General features: G+C 42.5%; 1 protein-coding gene and 1 long non-coding RNA gene across 2 annotated transcripts in view; one reads left to right on the top strand and one right to left on the bottom strand.

Moving 5' to 3' along the window:
• Positions 1 to 561: 561 nt before the first annotated feature.
• On the bottom strand, positions 562 to 4,532 carry TMEM252 (transmembrane protein 252). The gene is made up of 2 exons (XM_020912631.2): positions 3,827 to 4,532; positions 562 to 986 (listed from the first exon to the last, which is right to left on the bottom strand). Exons 1-2 carry the CDS (start codon positions 4,102 to 4,104, stop codon positions 749 to 751), a joined length of 516 nt encoding a protein of 171 aa, XP_020768290.2. The 5' UTR covers positions 4,105 to 4,532; the 3' UTR covers positions 562 to 748.
• A 4,534-nt stretch (positions 4,533 to 9,066) lies between these two features.
• Positions 9,067 to 20,971, top strand: part of LOC110149917 (uncharacterized) — a 54,313-nt gene continuing 42,408 nt past the window's right edge. Inside the window, exons 1-2 of the long non-coding RNA XR_011492679.1 lie at positions 9,067 to 9,238; positions 14,699 to 14,797. This is a non-coding gene — a long non-coding RNA (uncharacterized lncRNA). The remainder of the gene's footprint in view (positions 9,239 to 14,698; positions 14,798 to 20,971) is intronic.

Genomic DNA, 20,971 nt, shown 5'->3' with positions numbered 1-20,971 from the left:
CCCCTGAATCCTGTGTATTATGAATGTTTGAATATTCTCTTTATTCAACTTGAGTCTCTAAGAAATTTTCTCCTATATGCTTGTAAAACCATCCCATTCTTAAAATACTCATTTAAGATGTTGTGCTTGAACCATTTTGAAAGTAAGTATTGAAGTCACTTTCCTTTCACCTAGAAATAAAATATATATACTTAAAGTCATACGAAGTAATATTCATGGGTTCCAGGGGCAAATCTCTTACAATGTGTGAATTACCATGCCACCGGCAGTACCGTAAATGAGGATAACTATGCAACCAGGCAGCAGAACCCACAATTTAAACGATAATGACCGTTGGTGGCCAGCTCGCCTTTTCCCTTTGTGAGTATTTGTAATGCAGTCCATGAAGGCGCATGGTGTCCAAACAGCGCCTCTCCCTCCCTGCTGCGGGTCAGGAGATGGGAGAAGTGTTGGGGAAGAGCAGAAAGGCTCTCTGTAGAGCAGAGCTCTCACAACAAAACCTTTGCAGCCCAAAAGCTTCCCTGGGCTGGGATGACTGCGCACCCTTTGAGTGTTTGGCCGGTGCCCCACGCTGCCCTCGCAGGCCAAGCACAGACGTGGAGTCGCCTTGCCCTCCCACAGCCCCTGCTGCGCGCGCTCGTGTGGGGTCACTGCTGTGGCTTCCCCTCCCACAGTCCCCGCCTGTGTTTATGATCAGCAGCTGCCGCCCATGAGGGTGCGTCGTGAGGGCTGGCGCACGTCCCCTGCTTCAGCACTCTTGGCTTCGCCTCTGAGCGTCCTGCCTCGGCCTTGCTGCCGCCACGCGGTCTGCCACAGGCTCATCACAGGGCGGTGGGGCCTCTGGGTGGGCCCCATCTTCACCCTGAAATCCGAGGCCCATCTCTGAGTACGGAGGTGGAGGAGCACCCGAGGTCTCTTGCTCTCTGCGACAGGCTTGCTTGTCAGCAGCAAGACTCTCTTCGTAAGCTGGAGGGTAAAAACCTGGTCTGGGGGACAAAATGCCACAAATATTTGTGTGTTATTTAAGTAGGTCGTGCCAAGGAGGCGTATGTCTGCCTCTCCCAATCACACTGTGTGAAGCTAAACTGTTAGGAAACATTGATTCTGAAACAGATGCTCTTCCTCCCTGGCATCCCAGGTGTTTTTTTTTTTTTTAAATATGCTGCTCTTCCAGCAAAATCCTCTTTATCAGCCATGGGATGTGTGCCTCTATAGTCATACTTTCCCCAGTGGGTTATTCCGCATTATCCCCTCTCTCTTACTCATTAGAACCAGGAAATTTCAGTGGGAGATCCTTAGCAGGGGTATGGGACAGGCCTTGACTGTGGAATGCCTCTCTAACCAGTTATGTAGTTCATTCACATCCTTGTCCCCATTCACACACATCATCTTCTAGTCAGCTGTACTCATGGTCTCAGAGTCTCACAGCCAACAAAATAATGAATGAAAACCAGCTCCATGAAGATGCCTGAACAATATCAGATGCTTCTCTTCCCTGTTACTCAAATTTCAAGTATTTTCTCTCCTGCCCCAATTCCATGCGCACACACAAAATACTGATTTCTCAAACTATTGCAACTGACAACTTTACATAGGTTTCAGTAGCGGCGCTTTCCATGCCCACAGGCCGATGGCTGAGGGAGCCCTTCATGCAAGAGGTGATGTACTCATCAGTAATCTTGACCAGTGTTGCTAATTGCTAAATCCTCTGGCTTCTCCATCATGAATGGGATAGGGGGTGGCACAGAAGTGAAAAAGAGGGAGGGTGAGCTTGACCAAGCTGTGTAATTATAGAGTGAATCCTTCCCGTGCCTGCAGGGAGTGTTTGTGGTGCGTAACCACAACAGAACAAGGACTGCCACTTGCAGCCACAGCTCCATTCCAAACGTTACCAGGCCCAAAGCCAAGGAACTGAAGGAGCCGTCTACTGTACAGCATAAATCTCAGCCTGCACTCAGAATAGCCAAGGCCGGGTCATGGGGCACGTGTGTAAAAGCATTGCAGACACCAAGGTGAGCTGTTCCCTGGAGTGATTTGAGAGGCTCCAGGATGACTGCCGCCTGCCCCACATCCCGTCCACTTCTCCCAACCCCCACCCTCCCCACCCCACTTCACAGTTCCAGTGTCCTGAGTTGCCCCTTTGCAGACCCCCTTGCTTTGAAGTCTCAATCTGGGTACCCATTTCAAATGAAGATACTCCTGAGAAATATGACTTACCATTTACTGACCCCCTAGCCATGCTAAGTGGACTGGGCATCTATGAGATGCACCGGAAAGAGGCTGTAAAATGAGGGGTTGTGACACCATCGTTTAAAGTGTTTCAGTACAATAGTATGCATGTGCTTAAAAACTTAAGCTACATCTTTAAGGCAATTGGTTACTCTTATCAAGATTCACGTTCTGGAGGCAATCATATAACATTTATACCAAAGGGGGAAAAAAAAACCATCACTCTAGAAGCATCTTCTGCAGTCACTTCACCTTTAATTTTTTTTAGCAAATCCAAAGACTTTGCAGTTAGTATAATAACATTTGAAATAGATTTTGGTCATTGTAGTTAGTATCTTATTAGTAAAATATATAGTATCATGTATCATATAGCATCATGTCAAAAATCAATTGTCATGGCTAACCACTCATATTCAAGAAACATGGAGTAGCTAAAATATTTTAGATGAGGAGGACAAAGAATTTATGGAGTTTCGCTTCCCTGGTGGCTCAGATGGTAAATAATCTGCCTTCAATGAGAGAGACCTGGATTCAAACCCTGGGTCAGGAAGATCCCCTGGAGGAGGACATGGCAATCCACTCCAGTATTCTTGCCTAGAGAATGCCATGGACAGAGGACCCTAGCAGACTAGAGTCCATGAGGTGGCAAACAGTCAGACACAACTGAAATTACTTAGCATCCACGCATGCAGCCTGTCTGTATCTTAAGAATGATGCCTGGGGTTTTATCCCTAAATGATTCTGTGTTTAGCCAAAAATTAGGAGGTTTTTGGTTGTCTGATACTAATTGTAAGGTTAATCGAAATTTTTTTATTGTCATAAAGTATATATAACATAAACTTTACCACTTTAGCTACTTTAAGTGTACAGTTTAATGGCATTAAATACATTCACATTGTTTTGTAACTATCACCATTATTCATCTTCAGAACTTTTCCACCATCCTGAACTCAAACTCTGTACTCATTAAATAGTGACTCTTCATTCCCTCCTTCCCTCAGCACCTGGTAATCACTGTTCTACATTTTGTCTATGAAATTTGACTGCTCTAGGTACCTCATATAAGTGCAATCGTATAGTATTTGTTTTTTGGGCTTATTTCTGGCCAGTGTCACTTAGTATAATGTCTTTAAGGTTCATTCATGTTATAGCTGCATCAATATTTCCTTTCTCTTCAAGGGTGAATAATATTCCATCTTTTGTATGTACCGTATTTTGTTTATCCTTTCATCCACTAGATGGATATATGGGTTGTCTACACCTTTTCACTATCATGAAGAATACTGCTGTGAATACTGATACAAGTATCTGTTCAAAGTCCTGTTTTCACTTCTTTTGTCTGTATACCCAGAAGTGGAATTGCTAGATGAAATGGTGATTCTACATTTAACGTTTTGAGGATCCTTCCTATCATTTTCCAGAGCAGCTACCCTATTTTACATTCCCACCAGCAGTGCACAAGCTTTCCAATTTCTCCACATCCTTGCTAACCCCATGGGATTTGTAAGTTGCTCCCCAGTAGATTAGAAGTCATTGACCTTTTCCAGACTCAGCCACACCACAGCCCTCCCCAGTCCTCCGGATTCTGGGCACATACCTGTCCACTGTGGCCAGGGGCAGGGCCCCCTGAGCACGGCACTGTCTGAGCACACGCTTGAAAACCCCTTTGCTTTCACTGGCCTGGTAGTAGGTGCTCCAGAAAATTCCACTCAGAAGGATCACAAACCCCAGAGGCAGAAGCAAATAGGCCAGTGTCAAGTTCCCCTGGCAGTTGAACAGGGAGGGTGAGGAAATGAAGAAGGCCCCCAGGCAGATCATCAGGAAGCCCGTCAGGAGGACAAAGACACAGAGAACTAGACAGGTTCTGTTCTGCATCCCTGCTCCTTCGGAACCCAGGTCCCTGACCCTGCCACTCCCCTCCTTCCCCTGCTCAGAGAGAATGCTCTCATTAGCCAGCTCACAGCTTTATATGCTCTGGGACCAACTGGCCTTTGGACAATTAGATGAAGCAGGCTCTTAGAAGCTATTCATTAACCATTGAAAGTAACTCTTAACATCCTTGGACGATTAACCTAAAAACACAGCATTGTGTCCTGCAGGAATGAGTGTCCTGCAGGCACAGCTCTCTTGTTCTTCTGAGCTGGATGGGACCCTAGGCTGACCCCAGTTATTTGAAAGAAGGTCTCTCATCCTTTGATTAAAAAGGTCTCTTGATCTCCAGGGCAGGTGATTCCAAATGAGTGCTAGAGAAATTAGCATTCCTTGCTGAGCTACTTTCTTTGTGGTTTGGCAGGTAGTCCTTTCCTAATTGCTTCTTCCTTTTTCTATCCTGAAAAGATATTTTTAAAGGATTTTATCATATTTGTCTTGCTTCTCTCAGTGAATCTCTCTTTATTGACCTCACAATATGATGTTGGAAAGATTCCAAAAAGAACCCCAGGGGTGAACTCCCTGATTCAAAGTGGAGTGTCAGCAGGAGGGAGAAGAGAGTGCTGGCAAGGACTGTAATAGAGGCTTCAGGAATGCGAGGGAATTTCTGAGGGTGGTTATAAGTTGTAGTGATCTGGTGACTTCTGCTTTGAATCTGTGTCTTTCCCCTTTTGGGGGCTGAAATGTTAAAACCCTAGGTCATTTTTATTTAATATATAAGTGTTAGATAAAATTATTTTGCTTACTGCTCAGCTACCAGCCACCATACTTTGCTCACTGGAAATATTTAAACCAGATCTCTCCCTTCCTCCTCTCAAAAAGGCCACTGATATTTGATAAAAGAGCATCCCCTAAACATTTGTAGCATGTCTCCACCTCCATGCAAAACGGCTACTTATAAGAAGTGCTGCCTGTTCAATCCTTACCCACCCCCACCCACCCCCACAACTATGTATTTTAGGGTTTCACAGAGTGCACTAACATAGTAAAGGCTCTGAAAAGTCCTGCATTTTTTCTCTCATAAAATACATATTAAATGAAATTTGTTTTGGTAGATGCTACTAAGGGACTTCCCAGGTGGCAGAAGTGGTAAAGAATCTGCATGCCGATGCAGGAGATCTGGGTTCGAACCCTGGGTCGGGAAGATGCCCTGGAGAAGGAAATGGCAACCCAATCCAGTATTCTTGCCTGGAGAATCCTATGGACAGAGGAGCCTGGTGGGCTGCAATCCATGGGGTTGCAAAGAGTCGGACACGACTGAAGTGACTTAGCACAGCACAGCACAGATGCTACTAAAAATCGTTCCCTTCCTCTCCCCTGTACCATTGCTCTATGAAGCATTGCCTTAAAAAGTCTTCCCAGATCCAGTCTTCTGTTTTCTATCTAGAATTTGTTTCTTCTGTCTTGTCTGTCTTTGGTTTGGATGGTGGTGGTGGTGGTAGTTTAATCACGACGTCGTGTCCGGCTCTTGTGACACCACGGACTGTAATCCTATTCTAGATCTGGTTCAGGCTGTGATTCCTTTCCTTTTTATTTGGTGCTCTGGGATATACCTGGGCTTCCCTGATAGCTCAGTTGGTAAAGAATCCACCTGCAATGCTGGAGACCCTGGTTCGATTCCTGGGTTGGGAAGATCCACTGGAGAAGGGACAGGCTCCCCACTCCAGTATTCTTGGGTTTCCCTTGTGGCTCAGCTGGTAAAGAATCCATCTGAAATTCAGGAGACCTGGGTTCGATCCCTGGGTTGGGAAGATCCCCTAGAGAAGAGAAAGACAATCCACTCCAGTATTCTGACCTGGAGAATAAAGCCTATGGGGTTGCAAAGAGTCAGAACTGACTGAGCAACTTTCACTTTCACTTGGCATATTCCTGCCAAAACTCCTTCCCAGGGTGACTCTGGGTCACTTTTGTCCAAACAGATTCTCTACAGTTCCTCTTTGATATTCCTCTACTCCACTGCTGCATTATTATTATTTTCCACTACTTTCTCAATGGAAAAAGTTCTTTGTACAATGCCCTAGCAGAAGTTCCATGGATACCCTTTAGCCTCATACTCACTATCTCCTCAGCTCTACCTTCATGTTGTGGGCTAGGAGAGAGAGAGAGAAGTTCCTGGATAAAAAATGATACACAGTCCTTCCTCATTTCACCTCCTAACCTCTGTCTCTATTAGCTTCAATCTTTATCCTCAACTAATTTTCATCTTCTAGTCTTGATTTTATCCGTATAATCATAAAGCAACTCCTCCCTTCTTTTCCAATTTTTTGTTATATTCAAAATTGTAATCAAATATATGTTTATTTCCACTACCTAACGTGCCAATATAGTCATTATTAGCATAGGGAATTTTGTCCACCTCTCAAGGTGCAATCCTTGAGCACTTTCAGTTAAACTTACAGAGGAATTCTTAGATCCAATTGGTCTTGAGGTTGGCAGATTTCTAATATGACCCCCAAAGACCCCTCCCTCCTGGGATCCATGTCCTCTTGAGTGTGGGCTGGACATAATGACCTGACTCCAGCCAAGAGAATGTGGCAAAGGTGATGGGATGGCCCTTCTGTGATTAGGTTACAAAAGACTGTGACTTCTGTCTTGCTAGCAGACTCTCTCTATTGCAACTTGTGACTTGCACTCTTTGAGGAAGAAAGTCGCCATATTGGAGAGGTCCTTTATGAGAAGGCAGCTTCTGGCTGACAGTCAGTGAAGAGCGGAGGCCTTGAGTTACCCCAGCCAGGGAGGAACTGCATCCTGCAAATGACATGAAAGACTTGCCCAGTTGAGCAGGGAGGTGACCAGACCCTAAGCAACACTTTGATTGAGAGACCTTGAAGCTGAGGACCCAGCTAAGTCATGGCCAGATTCCAGACCCGCAGAAACTGTGAGATGATAAGCATGTGTTGTTTTAAGCTGCTAAGTTTGGGGGCAACTTGTTAGGCAGCAGTAGGTAGTAAATGGTAGGTAAACAGTTTGTTAGGACCTAGAAACCAGAGGAGACAATCAGCACATAGAAAGTGCCCTATCAAAGTCAACTATGCTCACCCTCACTATTATTGTTACTGCCATCACTGCTGTAATTCCAAAAAGCTGGAAAAGATCCAGTATTTTTGACTGAAAGTTCTGCACTAGGAACAGAGTCCCAAGAACAGGTAAATGGCAGTGCCTCTGAGCTATAATCAGGTATTAGAGTAAGGAGGGATTGCCTTCTCTTTGAGAACTGCCCACCCACGGGGTTGGGCTTCTTGATTTAAAACCAAAACCTGAGGATGAATCAGACTGGGCATTATGAAAAGTCAGGCCTAGTTCTTGTGATCACATGACTATTTGAGCAAAGATGTTTTCTCTCCTCCTGTTCCAACAAAGGTTAACTAGTGCCTTCTACTTTATCAGATAGATCCTTCCCCTCCCACACCCTTTAAAGAGGTGTCTGTCATTTCAGAGCAGTGTATTTTGTTGTGGTGGTTGGTTTTTTGCTTGTTTTGGTGAGAAACTGAACAGGAAAGAGCAAGATTCAGGAACGGTGGAAGGTCTTAGTTATTTTACACAAAATTTATATAAACTAAAGAGTGTGTTCCTGGACTCGGTCTTAGTTATTTTACATAAAATTTATATAAACTAAAGAGTGCATTCCTGGACTCGGAGTACTTTAGGTGTTTATGGAGGATGAGGTGGAGGCCCAAGGAGAAATATGAGAGAATCTGTAGTATATGAAGAGAATAGATTAGAAAAAAGGCAAAAACCAATATAGAAATAGGAAGTATTTCTGAGAAATGTGTATCTCCTTCATGGTACTTGAGACATACTAGTGAAGAATTTATGTTGAAGCTATTTGTGCATATAATGTTTATTAAATATATAAATTATTAAATAATTACTTATTTTAGATATTCTGCCTCAGTTCTGAACTGCACACATCACTGTTCTATGAGCATCTCCTTGGATGCCTCAAAAGTGACCGTGGATAACTAAAACCAGTGATTTGTAGTTTAAACAATCCTAACTGCTGTGGTTTCACTCTTTTCTGGGCTGTGGTTTGCCCTCTTTCCCCATAATCACTCACAGTGGAAACATTTTCGAAAAGTGAAAAATGAAAGTAGATGTGTGCTTGCTTCTATGATAATGAGGTGGTGCAAACACTGAGAGAAAGCCTCCTCCTGGTCTGCGTCAGCCTCGAAGGGGCGGAAAGCCCAGCAGAAGAACAGTTGTGATGATAGAAATAAAAAAGCAGGCCAAATCCTCTGAACTGGGAAAAAATGAAAAAAATCCAATAAAGAGCCCAACACCAGAAACATCACCTGAAAGAGTCCGCTTCAGGAGACCTGTGGGCCTCTGGCTGGGCTTCCTTGGGCTCAGCCCTGTCTTCTGGGTCTGCCTTCATTCCCAGGGCATCTTTCCTGTGCTTGCCCACCTTGCCATCTACCCAGCCCTGAGTGCGAGAGGAAGGGGCCAGTGATACTCCTTTTAAGGCAGAGAAACTACAGGGAAAGAGACATATGACTCACCTAAGTTCATATAGTGAGCATGGGATTGATGAGAAAATGGATACTCTAGGAGGGGTATGGGCAGAGACCCATCCTCTATAAACAAATGTTCTGGGACCCAGTGGAAGCCAAGACCCGACGCCCATCCTGATTCCCACCCCCTCCACAAGAGATTCACCTAAACAGTGATATCTTCCTTCTAAGCTAGTTTATTTATTATTATCATTTATTAAAATTCACCAATTAGCAGCAGTGCCTGACCTGACAGCAGGCAGTTCTGTGTTACTTGGCTGACAGCCAAACTAGTTTAAAACATAATCACACTTTCAACACCCTGTTCCTTTGAGCACGGCTGACCCACCAGTGCTGTTCTGAACATCCAGTGCGGCCGAGTTCCAAGTACAGTCCTCCCTTCCACGTCAGAACCCCGGAAACCTCACCCTTCTTTCAAACTCCCATGTGAGAGGACTTGGAACTTCAAACAACCCGCTGCATTCCAATCTTTGTTTCCTGAGCACATGGGCCAGCACCTTCCCTTGAAAGCAGGCAAAGCATGTTGTCCTGGATGAGAAGTGAATGGGGACTTTGGGAGGAAGCTACTGGTGTGTAGAAGCTGTTGAATAGGAGGGGCATGGGGCCAGGAGCTGGGGCAGAGCGGCCAGATTTCCTAAGGTCACTTGGGTTTAGGAAGTGAAGTTCTATGGGTGGTTAGGAAGGTCAGTGTCTGCGTGGCGAGCGATGTCATCTGGTCTGGTTTCACGGTGGTGATTACTGAGTGATTTCTGGATTAGCCTTTCACACTTGTGGGTTCACTGGGCACTGGCCACTTCCTCCTTCTGCTCCTTGTTTTCTTTGCTTTTGATCCCTTTCCCCCACCCCTACTCTTTCCCCTCTCACTCACTCAGGAAGATATAAATGAAGGCATTTAAGGTTGGCAGAAGACAAACTGCAGGAAATGGGTGGCATTGTAGGGTAAGGGGATATGAGAATAGACTAGACTCATACTCCATCTGGAACGAACCTAGTGAATCTCTAGGGCAGACGGCTCTGAGCAACGCCAGAACAGCGTGAGGCCCATGAGGCGCTCGACCAGAGTACACAACTTCTGAGGCCCCCAAAAACCTTAGTAATCAAGATAAATCAAAATTTCAAACCATGTTTAAAAAAATCAAATTAGCAAATATGGCTTATGGGCTGCTCCCTCTGTAAGTAAAAGTTTGGTGAGGAAATCAGGTTCTGTCTGTGGACCAAACAAGACAAATTCTATTCTAAAGAGAGTTTAACTTTAATTTAATCCAGAAACAAGCCAGAAGAGATTTCATTCTTTATGGATCCTTGGAAAACTAAACAGGGACCATACTTCTGTGGCCAGTTTGGATGGGAGCAGAAGCCTCAAGTCAGGGCAGCTTTCATTGCCTAAATTATATCAGTTAGTGTGATGGCCAGTGACTTGTAAATATGAAGTGGGTTCTGTGTCCCACCTCATGAAATTTTCTTTAATATTGATGTTCTATTTTTTCCCATCTCCCTGGTTTTTAATACTCTTGGATAACTTAAATGATAGCATAATTATATGATCCTCAAAGATTTGGCATGAACACACTCATAAAACCACTAGTTCTAAGATATTTTTTTCCCTTTTTTATATCTTGTAGTTTTTTTAAATTGAATGTCAGATGTACATATGACAGTAGAGACTAAGATAAGTAACATTTATACTGTACCTCAAAATGGAACACCTCCTTCTGTGCTCACCTATAAGTGGAATGGATCAGCTGAGTCTAGTCAAGATGTGAGCTGAGTTTGGATTTCATTGTCACTATGGTTCCCTTCACTTTCACTTTTCACTTTTATGCATTGGATAAGGAAATGGCAACCCACTCCAGTGTTCTAGCCTGGAGAATCCCAGGGATGGGGTCGCACAGAGTCGGACACGACTGAAGTGACTTAGCGGTAGCAGTAGCATGGTTCCCTTCAGCACAGTGCTATTCTCCAATCCCTCTTGTGTTAACTGGTGCTTGGGTTGAGGGCTGGGTTGCTTGAGGGCTTTTGTTTTTTCAATGTTCCTCCTCTGCCCTCAACTGGAGAGCTGGAGCCTTCACACTCGCCCATTCCTTCAGCACTGGGGTGTTGTTGCCTGTGACTTGTGCTTGCTAGCTGGATGGTGGGGTCAGAGGCTTTCTCTGTTATCCTGTCCTCCTCAGTCTTAGGTAGGCTCTGTGGTCCTGGGTCTTGGGGGTGAAGACTTTTTCAGTGGTCCCACCCTTTCTTCAATATGGTATGTGTGTGCTCAGTCGTGTCCGACTCTCTGTGATCCCGTGGACTGTAGCCCACCAGGCTCTTCTGTCTGTGGGATGCTCCAGGCATGAATACTGGGGTGGGTTGTCATGCCCTCCTCCAGAGGATCTTCCCGACTCAAGGATTTAACCCATGTCTCATGTGTCTCCAACGTTAGTCTCCTCTCAAGATCTGGCCTCAGGATGATTTCCTGACCCTCTTCTAGAAGGAGAGGGTTTTTTTTCTTTTCACTGACCCCAGCTACATGGGGTCACCTCTGTTCTGGCGGTGGGGTGGGGGATGGTTGCTGCCCTTCTCTCTCCAAGCTGCCGTTTAACAAAGTTTAGGTGGCATTTTGACATTCATGCAACAGCTTGGTCCACAGAAAAGAACCTAGAAAAGTAGGTGCAAACTCCCTTTGCACCTGCAGCTCCCAGTGGTTCTGTTCTCTCAAAGTAGCCCACATTTGACATTAAACAGTTCACTAAAAATGTTCACTGGATTCTTTATACTGGCTTACGTGATACTCCACATCTCTCCTTCCTGGGCTCTCACAGGTTACCCAGACTTCATGCCAAGCTTCCCTTGGGGGTTCCTGCCCTTCCTTTGATTTCATGCTCTTTCCCCTCTAACCTCAGCTCTTCAGTGAATTCAAGAAAAGTTATTATTTGCAGGTTTTCAGACATTTTCTTGGAGGGAGAGTGAGAACAAAGGTTTTCCCAACTATCTACATTCTAGGCAGAAGCAGAACATTTTCGGCACAATGTTTTTAAGTGGGTCAATTGTGATTACTCTTTCAAACTTTCATAGGGATTAGTATAGGGCTATCTCCTTTTCTTGAATCAATTTTCATAATGTACACTTTCCTAGGAAACACATTGACCCCATGGACTGTATCCCACCAGACTCCTCTGTCCATGGGATTGTCCAGGAAAGAGTACTGGAGTGGGTAGCTATGCCCCCCTCCAGGGGATCTTCCCCACACTGCCGGCAGATTCTTTACCCTCTGAGCCATCAGGGAAGCCCAATATATATATATAGTTTAAAATTACATCACTCATAATTTTAAGATCTCCTCTGATTCTATAGGCATGTCACTGTTCCCGTTCTTTACCATTGTTGTTTGTGTCTTTACACTTTTTCCTTGATGAGACAAGTCAAAGCCATTTTACTAGTCTTTTTTCAAAGCTACTTGTTCATGTACTGATCTTTTCCAAGAGCCAACACATTTGGTTTTAGGTCTTTTCAGAAAGCACTCTGTTTTGCTTTGTAAGTTATTTTTTTCTTTTTAAAATTTTTATTGGAGTATAGTTGCTTTGTTTTGTAAGTTTTATATGTCACAATTTTCTGCTATTATCAAAAGATCTTTATTGTACTTTAAAAGCATTCTTTGTCATTCTTGTATTGTTAGTAAATTAGGCCTTTACTTTTTTATTATTTATCTTAGTTTTATATTTCATCAGTTGCTGCTCTTTAGAATATGCTCTTTAGTCTACTTTTCATGGTTGTTTTTGTCATCTTTTTGTAGTATCTTCTATCGAATTCTTAATTTATTTACCATCTTAATTGCTTTCTAATCAATATAATTAGGCCTATACATTTTCTCTTGTGTGTTACTTTGGCCTCCGTCCCACAAGTTTTTACATACCGTGATCATACTGGCCCTCATTTCCAAATAACAAGTAATTTAATCTAACATAAAAATGAGCAAAATATGTAAACATATAAATGATAGACAAAGAAATGAAAAATATCACTTAAATAATGAAAAAAATGTTCAACCTTACTTATAATAAGAAAAAGTAAAATATAATTTCTCACCTACTTGGTAAGACTCAAAGTCTGACTACACATTCTGTTGATAACGCTTGGGAAAAGACATTCTCATATGTTACTGGTGGGAACACAAAATCTAACAAAATTACATTTGTATTTTCCTTCTGACCCAGAAATCATGCTTCTGGAAATTCATTCCAGAGAAACTCTGGCAAAAACTCAAAAGTTTAAATGCATGGAGCTGCTCATTACAGCAGTACTGTTTGTAATTACATAAGGCTGGAATCACCCAATTGACTACGAATAATGGTTAGGTAAAAAAACTAAGGTACATCCATATAACATGATGTTATACAATTGTAAAGGAATGAGTAATATCTTTATGTTATTGTAGAATATTATCCAGGATATTTTAATAAGATAAAAAGTCAAAGTAAGTAACAGAGTTTAGAGTATAAAAAGATAGTCAAAGTAAACAATAGAGTTTAGAGTATAAAAAAAGGAGCGGTTGATACCATGATGGTAGATACATGCCATTATAGATTTGTCTAAACCCGTAGTATGTACAACACCAAGACTGAATCCAAATATAAACTATGGACTGTAGATGATAATAATCTATCACTGTAGGTTCAGCAGTTGTGAGGTCTGATCATGGAGAGGCTCTGCTTGTGAGGGCGGCAAGGGACACATATGGGAAATCTCTGCTCTTCCCTTCAATCTTGTTGTGAACCTAAAATCGTTCTAAAAAATAAAGTCTATTGAATAAATAAAGTCACTTTTATAGAAGAATGGGATAAAACTATATATGCATAAATGCCTATACATTAAAAAAAAGAAACGTCAAAGTATCAAACAAAATTAATTTTTGAAAATGTTTACCTTTAGGCAGAGGGAGGTAACAGTGTGGGAGGGATAAGATTGGAAGATAGACTGGTCTGAATGTGCCTTTTTAAAACAGTTTTGAAGGTTTCCAAGTGGCTCAGTGGTAAAGAATCTGCCTGCAATGCCCGAGACCCAGGTTCAGTCTCTGGGTCAGGAAGATCCCCTGGCAAAAGAAATGGCAACCTGCTCCAGTATTCTTGCCTGGAAAATCCCATGGACAGAGGAGCCTGGTGTGCTATAGTCCATGGGGTTGCGAAGAGTCTGACATGACTTAGCAACTAAAAAACAACAACCGGGAGAAAATCAACCTAGTCCCACAAATTTACATCTGACGTTATTTACAGGAAGATCATACACATTTAAAACACTAGTAGGAAAGCCACTTCTGGAAGTGCTAACAACTTTCTAAGCAATATAAGTCATCAAGAATAAAAGCAGGTTTGACTTCATAACAATGTAAAACATTCTGCACATTTGGAAAACACCTTAAACAGACTCTTCATGCGAATAAACGAAAGATATTGAGAAAAAAATAAAAACAGTTTTGACATTGGAACTATCTACATGCTTTACATAATTAAAACTGAAAGACAGGGAAATCCCCAAATAATTATTTCAACTAGCCCAAGATGGGACAACCTGAAACCCAAAGTTTCAAAAACTGAAATGAATTGAAACAAATAAAATACATAAAACCCCTGAGTTAATGTTTCTTCAGCTCTGAAAAATAATCTTCTCTGACTTTGAACACCCTTCCACCTACTGCCTTTGTTTCTTCCATTACAAAACTCTCTAGACAGATGTAGTAGTTTCTGGAAATAGCTTTATATCTTTGTCCTGTTTTGAAAGTGTTCCTCAGCTGAATGTTGCAGCTCATTAAAATAATATTCATCTGTGTCCATGTCTGGTCAGGCCGCTCAAAATGTCTGTTTTCTTGCCCTCTGTACATCCCCTGCCCAACCAGAGCCTGTTTCACCTACACCCTACTCACAGGACTGAACTACCTACTTGCCCCAGGCCCCAGCTGATGGTTGTTCTTATCAAAGAGGCAGTGAGGGGTGGCCCCTCTGCTGGTTTCCTTGGTAACTAATGAGCCCACCTGACATCAGTTCCCCTCTCTTCAGTGATTTCTCTCTCTGCCCTGGAGTGAAGAAGGTCTCCGTATCCTACCCACCCTCAGCCGCACGTGGTGAGGTGCCACTCCAGGACCTTGCAGCAGACAAGTAAGTGCCCCCATCCGTTAAACAATGTCTCTGTTGCTGACTCCAGGCTCTTTCTTAAAGCCTTGAAGCTGGGTGAGTACAGCCTTGTAGGCCTTCCGGGTGCAGCCCAACAGGTCGTTTGGATATTCAGCCCAATTTTCAGTATGGCGATTGTACTTTCAATAATCCAGAAGTCTGCTTATTTCTCTCACCAGCCTGCTTTTCTATTTTCTGACTGCAGTAATCATTATTGTGAATGAAGGTTCGAATCAAAGCGCCAGCTTCTTGGGTGTGTACAATAGAATATTGCCGCTGTACAGGTAGCTTATCCTGGTGTGGGAGGTGCCTCTCCTCAGCAGATGAGGTCCGGGAACCTCTTATCGGAAGCATCGTGTGGTTTCTTGTCGCCTCCTTCTACTCCAGTTCTTGTTGTATGAATATCGTCATCAAGTTCCTCCCTATTTCTGCATCCAGAATCAGCTCTTCTGATGAGAGACCACCCTGGTTCACTGGTTGAAGCAGTTGTTGAGGTTTTTCCTCTTAAAAAAAACGGATTAATGTATTTATGTCTGCACTAGGTCTTCGTTGCTCCATGCAGGCTTTTGCTAGTTGCGGCAAACAGGGGCTAACACTTTGTTTCAGTGTGGGGTTTCCTCATTGCAATGGCTTCTCATGGCAGAGCACAGGCTCTAGGATGCATGCTTCAGTAGTTGTGGCACTCTGACTTAGTTGCCCCATGGCATGTGGAATCTTCCTGGACCAGGGATTGAACCTGTGTCCCGTGCTCTGACAGGTGGACTTTTAACGACTGGACTACCAGGGGAGTCGAATTGTTGAGGTTTTAACAGAGGAGCAGATACCGTTGTTGCCAGAACTTCAGCATGTGAAGGACATGGTGGATCGTGATAAGCCCATCAGTTCATAATGCCATCCTTTAATATATTGACCAGATAATTGACAAAGCCCCTCCCTACCCTGTACTGTTAACCCTGAGCTTGAAGTTCCTTTAGAAGGTTAGTGTGCGAGACAGCTGTTATCTTAGCAGTGTTCTACTGCTGGCTTTCCAACCCCTGCCCCCCACCGCCTCCGCTTTTATTGTTCTTTCAATCCAATTCTCCATCCTCTTTTCCAGGGTATCTTTATATTTTCTGATCTTTGATTGTAACTTTTCTTGTTTGGCATTTTACTGGAATTTAGCGGGGGAAGGAAAAGCATACAGATGTCTCAGCCTGCCAATTTTATCCTCATATTTTTTTCTGAGTGTATGAGGACATGAGTAGATATTATTTACAAAATTAGGATCACACTATTTATGTAATTTTATATTTTGCTTTTTTTTCCCCACTAGAACAACAACACACGTTGAAAATGTTATTCTGAATGAATGAGCCTTCATAGTTCATCATACTGGAGTATATACACTAATTTTCTTCTATTTCTTTGCCACTAAATCATAAGGTCCTTGAGGAAAGAGAAAAGTGTCAGCTTTTTAGATCCTTAAGACTAAATGAAATATCTGGCATGTAGCAATTCATCAGCATTCCTGATTCAATCTGATTTTTTTTTTTCAGTTGAACAGGTGAGAACAAAGGATAGCAGGTTGAGAGAGAGCACAGCGAGGGAGGTTAATCTGGGAACAGAGAACACGGAATAGGTGCACTCCTGTGTTTTTATTTTACTTCCCCTCTCTTCCACTTTTGTGCTATTACACAAGTTGACCTTTGTGCAGCCACTATGGAAAATAGTATGGATATTCCTCAGAAAATTAAAAATAGAACAACCATATGATCCAGCTATTCCATTTCTGGGAATATATCCAAAGGAAAAAACCCTACTAATTTGAAGAAAACACATGCATTCCTAGGCTCACTGTAGTATTGATTACTATAGGTATGGAAACAGCCTAAGTGACCACTGGTGGATGAATGAATAAAAAAAAAGTGATATGTGCACACAGACAGTGGAATATTACTCAGCCATAAAAAGGGAAAAGGGAAAAAAGGAAATCTTGCCATTTATGACAACATGAATGGAACTTGAGGGTATTATGCTAAGTGAAACAAGTCAGACAGGGAAAGATAAATACTGTGTGATATCACTTGTATGTGAAATCTAAAAAAAGAAACAAAACAAACACCCAGATAGAGAATAGATTGGTAGTTATCAGAGGGGAAGGTGGGGGGGTGGTGTAAAATGGTGAGGGGGGTCTCTTGTATAATGATGAATGGCAACTAGACTTACGTGCTGATCACTTTGTAATGTATACAACCCTTGGATTATTATGTCATACTCCTGATACTAACATAATGTTATATACCAATTTTACCTCCAAAAAAAAAGAAAAAAAGAGTTGACCCTTTTAGTTGGTTTGGGAAATACAGTAGAGATTTTCCTCCCTCTGGCTAAAGCCTAGAAACAAGAACCTATCTCTGAAGAACAATGTTTCTGTCAGCACTTATCAAATAGGTATAAAATGCTTCAGAGGGGATGTGTTTCTAAGTTATAGGCCTAGTAAGAAGTATAAAGATGGTGTTGATCTACCAAAGTTGCTATTCACTGCCTCAGAAGGATGAGTCATTCTCTGTTTACGCTGAGACTGAAGTCATGTCCTCTCACAGCCAGGAGTGTAATCAAGTTGTGAAAATGCCACGGTAGGACCTGTAAACTCTCCTGGGATTGTGACATTCAGATTGTTTGAAATCTTTACTGAAGTGTATTGGGAAGAATAGTTCACTATACTTGAGCAAGTGTTGGAAATTAAACCAAGAAGGCATAAGACAACATATTCAGAAGTTTTATCATCAAACACATAATTATTTTTTTGAATTTTATGAATATAATTGGGAGCCTCAAAAGCTGATGATTCCCATTTTCATCCAGAGTCTTTTGTCCCCTCTCTTTCCCTTTTTTCAGTGCATCTATTTATTTAATATGAGTCACTGGTGTCTAGCAAGCACATAAAGTTGAATCATTTATTAAAATGTTCCTCTCTGAATGAGAAGTTACATTTATACATAAATTATCATCTTTTCACATATAGTAGTTTCACAAGTTTTTACAGATCAATAGGGACCCAAATTTATTTTTTGAAAGTTGAATGAAAGAAGATTGCTGGGAACAACTTGCTCCTGATGAATGGAGGGGTAGCAGTGAATACCTTGGTGGGATTTTTTAATTAGTTGATTTGGCTACACCAGGTCTTAGTTGTGGCACGTGGAATCTCTAGTTGTGGCATGCAGGATCTAGTTCCGTAATCAGGGATTGAATCTCGGCCCCCTGCACTAGGAGCACAGAGTCTTAGCCACTACATCACCAGGGAAGCCCCAGTATCTGGTTTAAACTGAAATATGTAGTTTCTCACATCCCATGGTCCAATGTGGACAATACACCTAAAACAATTGTGGTATCAATTTGCTGAGTACCACCATGTACCAGGTACCACTCATTTACCATTTCCGATTACTGCAACAGTACCACAAGGTAAATATATAAGCTCTAACTGAGGTCAGAGAATGCTGAGTTCTGAGAGCATCAGTGACCAAGGTCATTTACAGCCAGTTTGCAAACCTTAATGAGCTCTACATCCTACACACCTCACAATGCCTCTCCTGACAGCTGAGTTTAAGTCTGGTGATTTTTCTTGATTTACAATTGATATAATTACTGATTACTGCTTCTAATGGATTTTGCAAAAGTTCTAGACTCACAGTACTACCGTTTACAAGTGTATCAGTCAGCATAGGATAGGCTTTACTTTGTAGCAACCTCCAGAGCTCAGTGACTTTAAATAACAGAAGTTTATTTCTTGTTCACTCACTATGGTCATCGTAGATCAGATGAGGCTCTGTTATAAGCTGACATCATCCCAGAGAAGTGAGGAACTATTCTCTAGAGCATGAATAGCCAAGAGGAAAGATGACCTAAAGGGTCTTGCATTGGTGATTAAGTTTTGGCCCAGATGTGTCACACATCCCTTTACTTACAACTCATTGGTGGTAATTGGCCACATGTCCCCACAACCATAAGGGACCAAGAATTGAGAACCTGCTATAGATCCAGAAGACTCAAATAGCCAGAAATATTTGCTGAGTGGCAGTAACTCTCACCAGGCATGCACCTAGTTGCTGCGGGGAACACAAAGAGTAAGCCATGGTCTTTGCTCTTAGAAAATGTACTGTGAGACATGCAAACAAGCAATCATTAGGCAAAGGAAAGTTTAGTGCCACACTAGTATAAGCATCACAGTAGAAGATCACGGAGGAAAAAATTACTAATTTTAAATGGCAAGGGTACAGAAGCCTTTGCAGAGAAGACTACAGATGAGCTTTATAAGCTTGAAGGATTTCAAAGCATTGAAGGACATTTTTTAGGGAGAAAGGCATTCCATCTAAGGGAATTGCATGCAAGGGTTTGGCATGTTCAGGCAAAGATGGGTAGACCAACAGGATAGGAGAGGTAGGTAGATGAGATAAGCAAGGACATAAAGACTGGAAAAGCCATTTCTGTACAAACCATGAAAGTGTAAATGCCACCTAAAGAAGCAGTGCATTTATATTGGGGTTGCTACATTTTATCAGAACTATAGCAGAAATGTTGTCTCAAATAAAGGAGCATCTTGGCATGTTTACCATTCTTAGAAGGATATGTTTTCATGCCAGCTAGAATAAAATAAGATTGTCAGAGCAGAAGGCCCAGTACATAACAGGTGGTCAATAAATATGAATGAATGAGTAGGAAGGAAGTTGAGGAAGACATTTTAGGTTAAACTTTTGACAGTTTGTCAAATTCTGAGTCCCACACCTGATTTTTTTTTTTTTTTTTTTTTAAGAAAGCAAGGGAGAAGGCAATGGCACCCCACTCCAGTCCTCTTGCCTGGAAAATCCCATGGATGGAGAAGCCTGACGGGCTACAGTCCATGGGGTCGCTAAGAGTCGGACATGATTGAGCGACTTCACTTTCACTTTTCATTTTCATGCATTGGAAAAGGAAATGGCAACCCACTCTAGTGTTCTTGCCTGGAGAATCCCAGGGACGGGAGAGTCTATGGGGTCACACAAAGTCGGACACGACTGAAGCGACAGCAGCAGCAGCAAGAAAGCAAGAATAAAAATTCCTAACTAAAGTTGCTTGGGTGAAGCCTCAGTCATCCATTTTCTGTGTTTAATTACTCCTCTTTCTTCCTTCCCTCAGCCAGCAAATGTTAATCTTTTACCATTTCCTCTTAGGTTCAATTCTCCAGTTCTTTAACAAAATTTGTTCTTCTCTGAAATTTTTTTTAGGTCCTCTATGTGTCTCTTAAAGTTTCAGAGCCTGAAACACTGGACAAAGCTTGCTAAACGAGAACCTGTCCCAATACTTGATATTATTTGCTGGAGCTTCAGGGCAAAGGTTACCTCAGCTCCCTGCAGAGCCTGCAGTAAAAAGAGACTATACTAAAAAAATATGTATTTTTTAATTTTAAAAAGGAAACGAAACCCCTCAGTTCTGCCTAGAGCTGTGAAAGAAGACTGAACTTTCTGGCAGCCAAGTTATCAGCCTTGGCTAGGATTTCACACCTTGTCAGAACAGGATGATCTAAAGGAACAGTATTAAAGTCGTGGGCGGAGCACAGCTGGAAACTTGCTGTGTTTATTCTAAAGCCTTGCTCTGCCTCCTTATGCGGAGAGTGAAAAGAGGACCTGCTAGAATAAATGAAGCAACACCTTGCAAAGCATGTGTGGCACTCTGAGATTTGTGACAGAACAAGTGAGGGAAGAAACGGACAAAGAGCAGAGCAGGAGGAGGCAACACAGCAGATAGCATGCGGGCCCTGTGCTTCTCAACTGCAAGTCCGTGTAATCACGGGAGGATCCTGAGATCCTGCATGTTCTAATTCAGCAGGTCTGGGGTGGGGCTTGAAATTCTGCAGCTCTAGCAACTTCCTGCATGATGCTGATGTTGCTGGTCCCTGGACCCCTCTTTAAGCAGCAGAGGCTAGGTGACTGCTTTCCCTAATAGCCAGGTGTTTACAATACCTTTTGCTCAGGGTGAGTAACCCCTCCTTGGTTCCATGGGATGAATATATCACGCAGCTGAAGCCAATTGTGATAATTCTACTCCTGTTAGCAGTAACTGGCTTGGGCCTAGTGGTGTGATGAATCTTGGCCAGTGAGATAAAAGGAAAGTCTTGTAGATGCTTTTGGGAAGGGCTACTTG

This window comes from Odocoileus virginianus, chromosome 18 (genome assembly GCF_023699985.2).
Source record: "Odocoileus virginianus isolate 20LAN1187 ecotype Illinois chromosome 18, Ovbor_1.2, whole genome shotgun sequence".
Taxonomy (NCBI): Eukaryota; Metazoa; Chordata; class Mammalia; order Artiodactyla; family Cervidae; genus Odocoileus; species Odocoileus virginianus.
The sequence above is the reverse complement of the archived record's forward strand: the minus strand, read 5'-3'. Positions and strand labels throughout refer to the sequence as shown.

Coding starts and splice junctions, on each gene's coding strand:
- TMEM252 (XM_020912631.2), bottom strand. CDS start 4,104: ATGCAGAACAGAACCTGTCTAGTTCTCTGTGTCTTTGTCCTCCTGACG. Junction 987..3,826: donor CCCCTGGCCACAGTGGACAG/GTATGTGCCCAG, acceptor TTTGTCCCCCAG/ACCAGGTTTTTACCCTCCAG.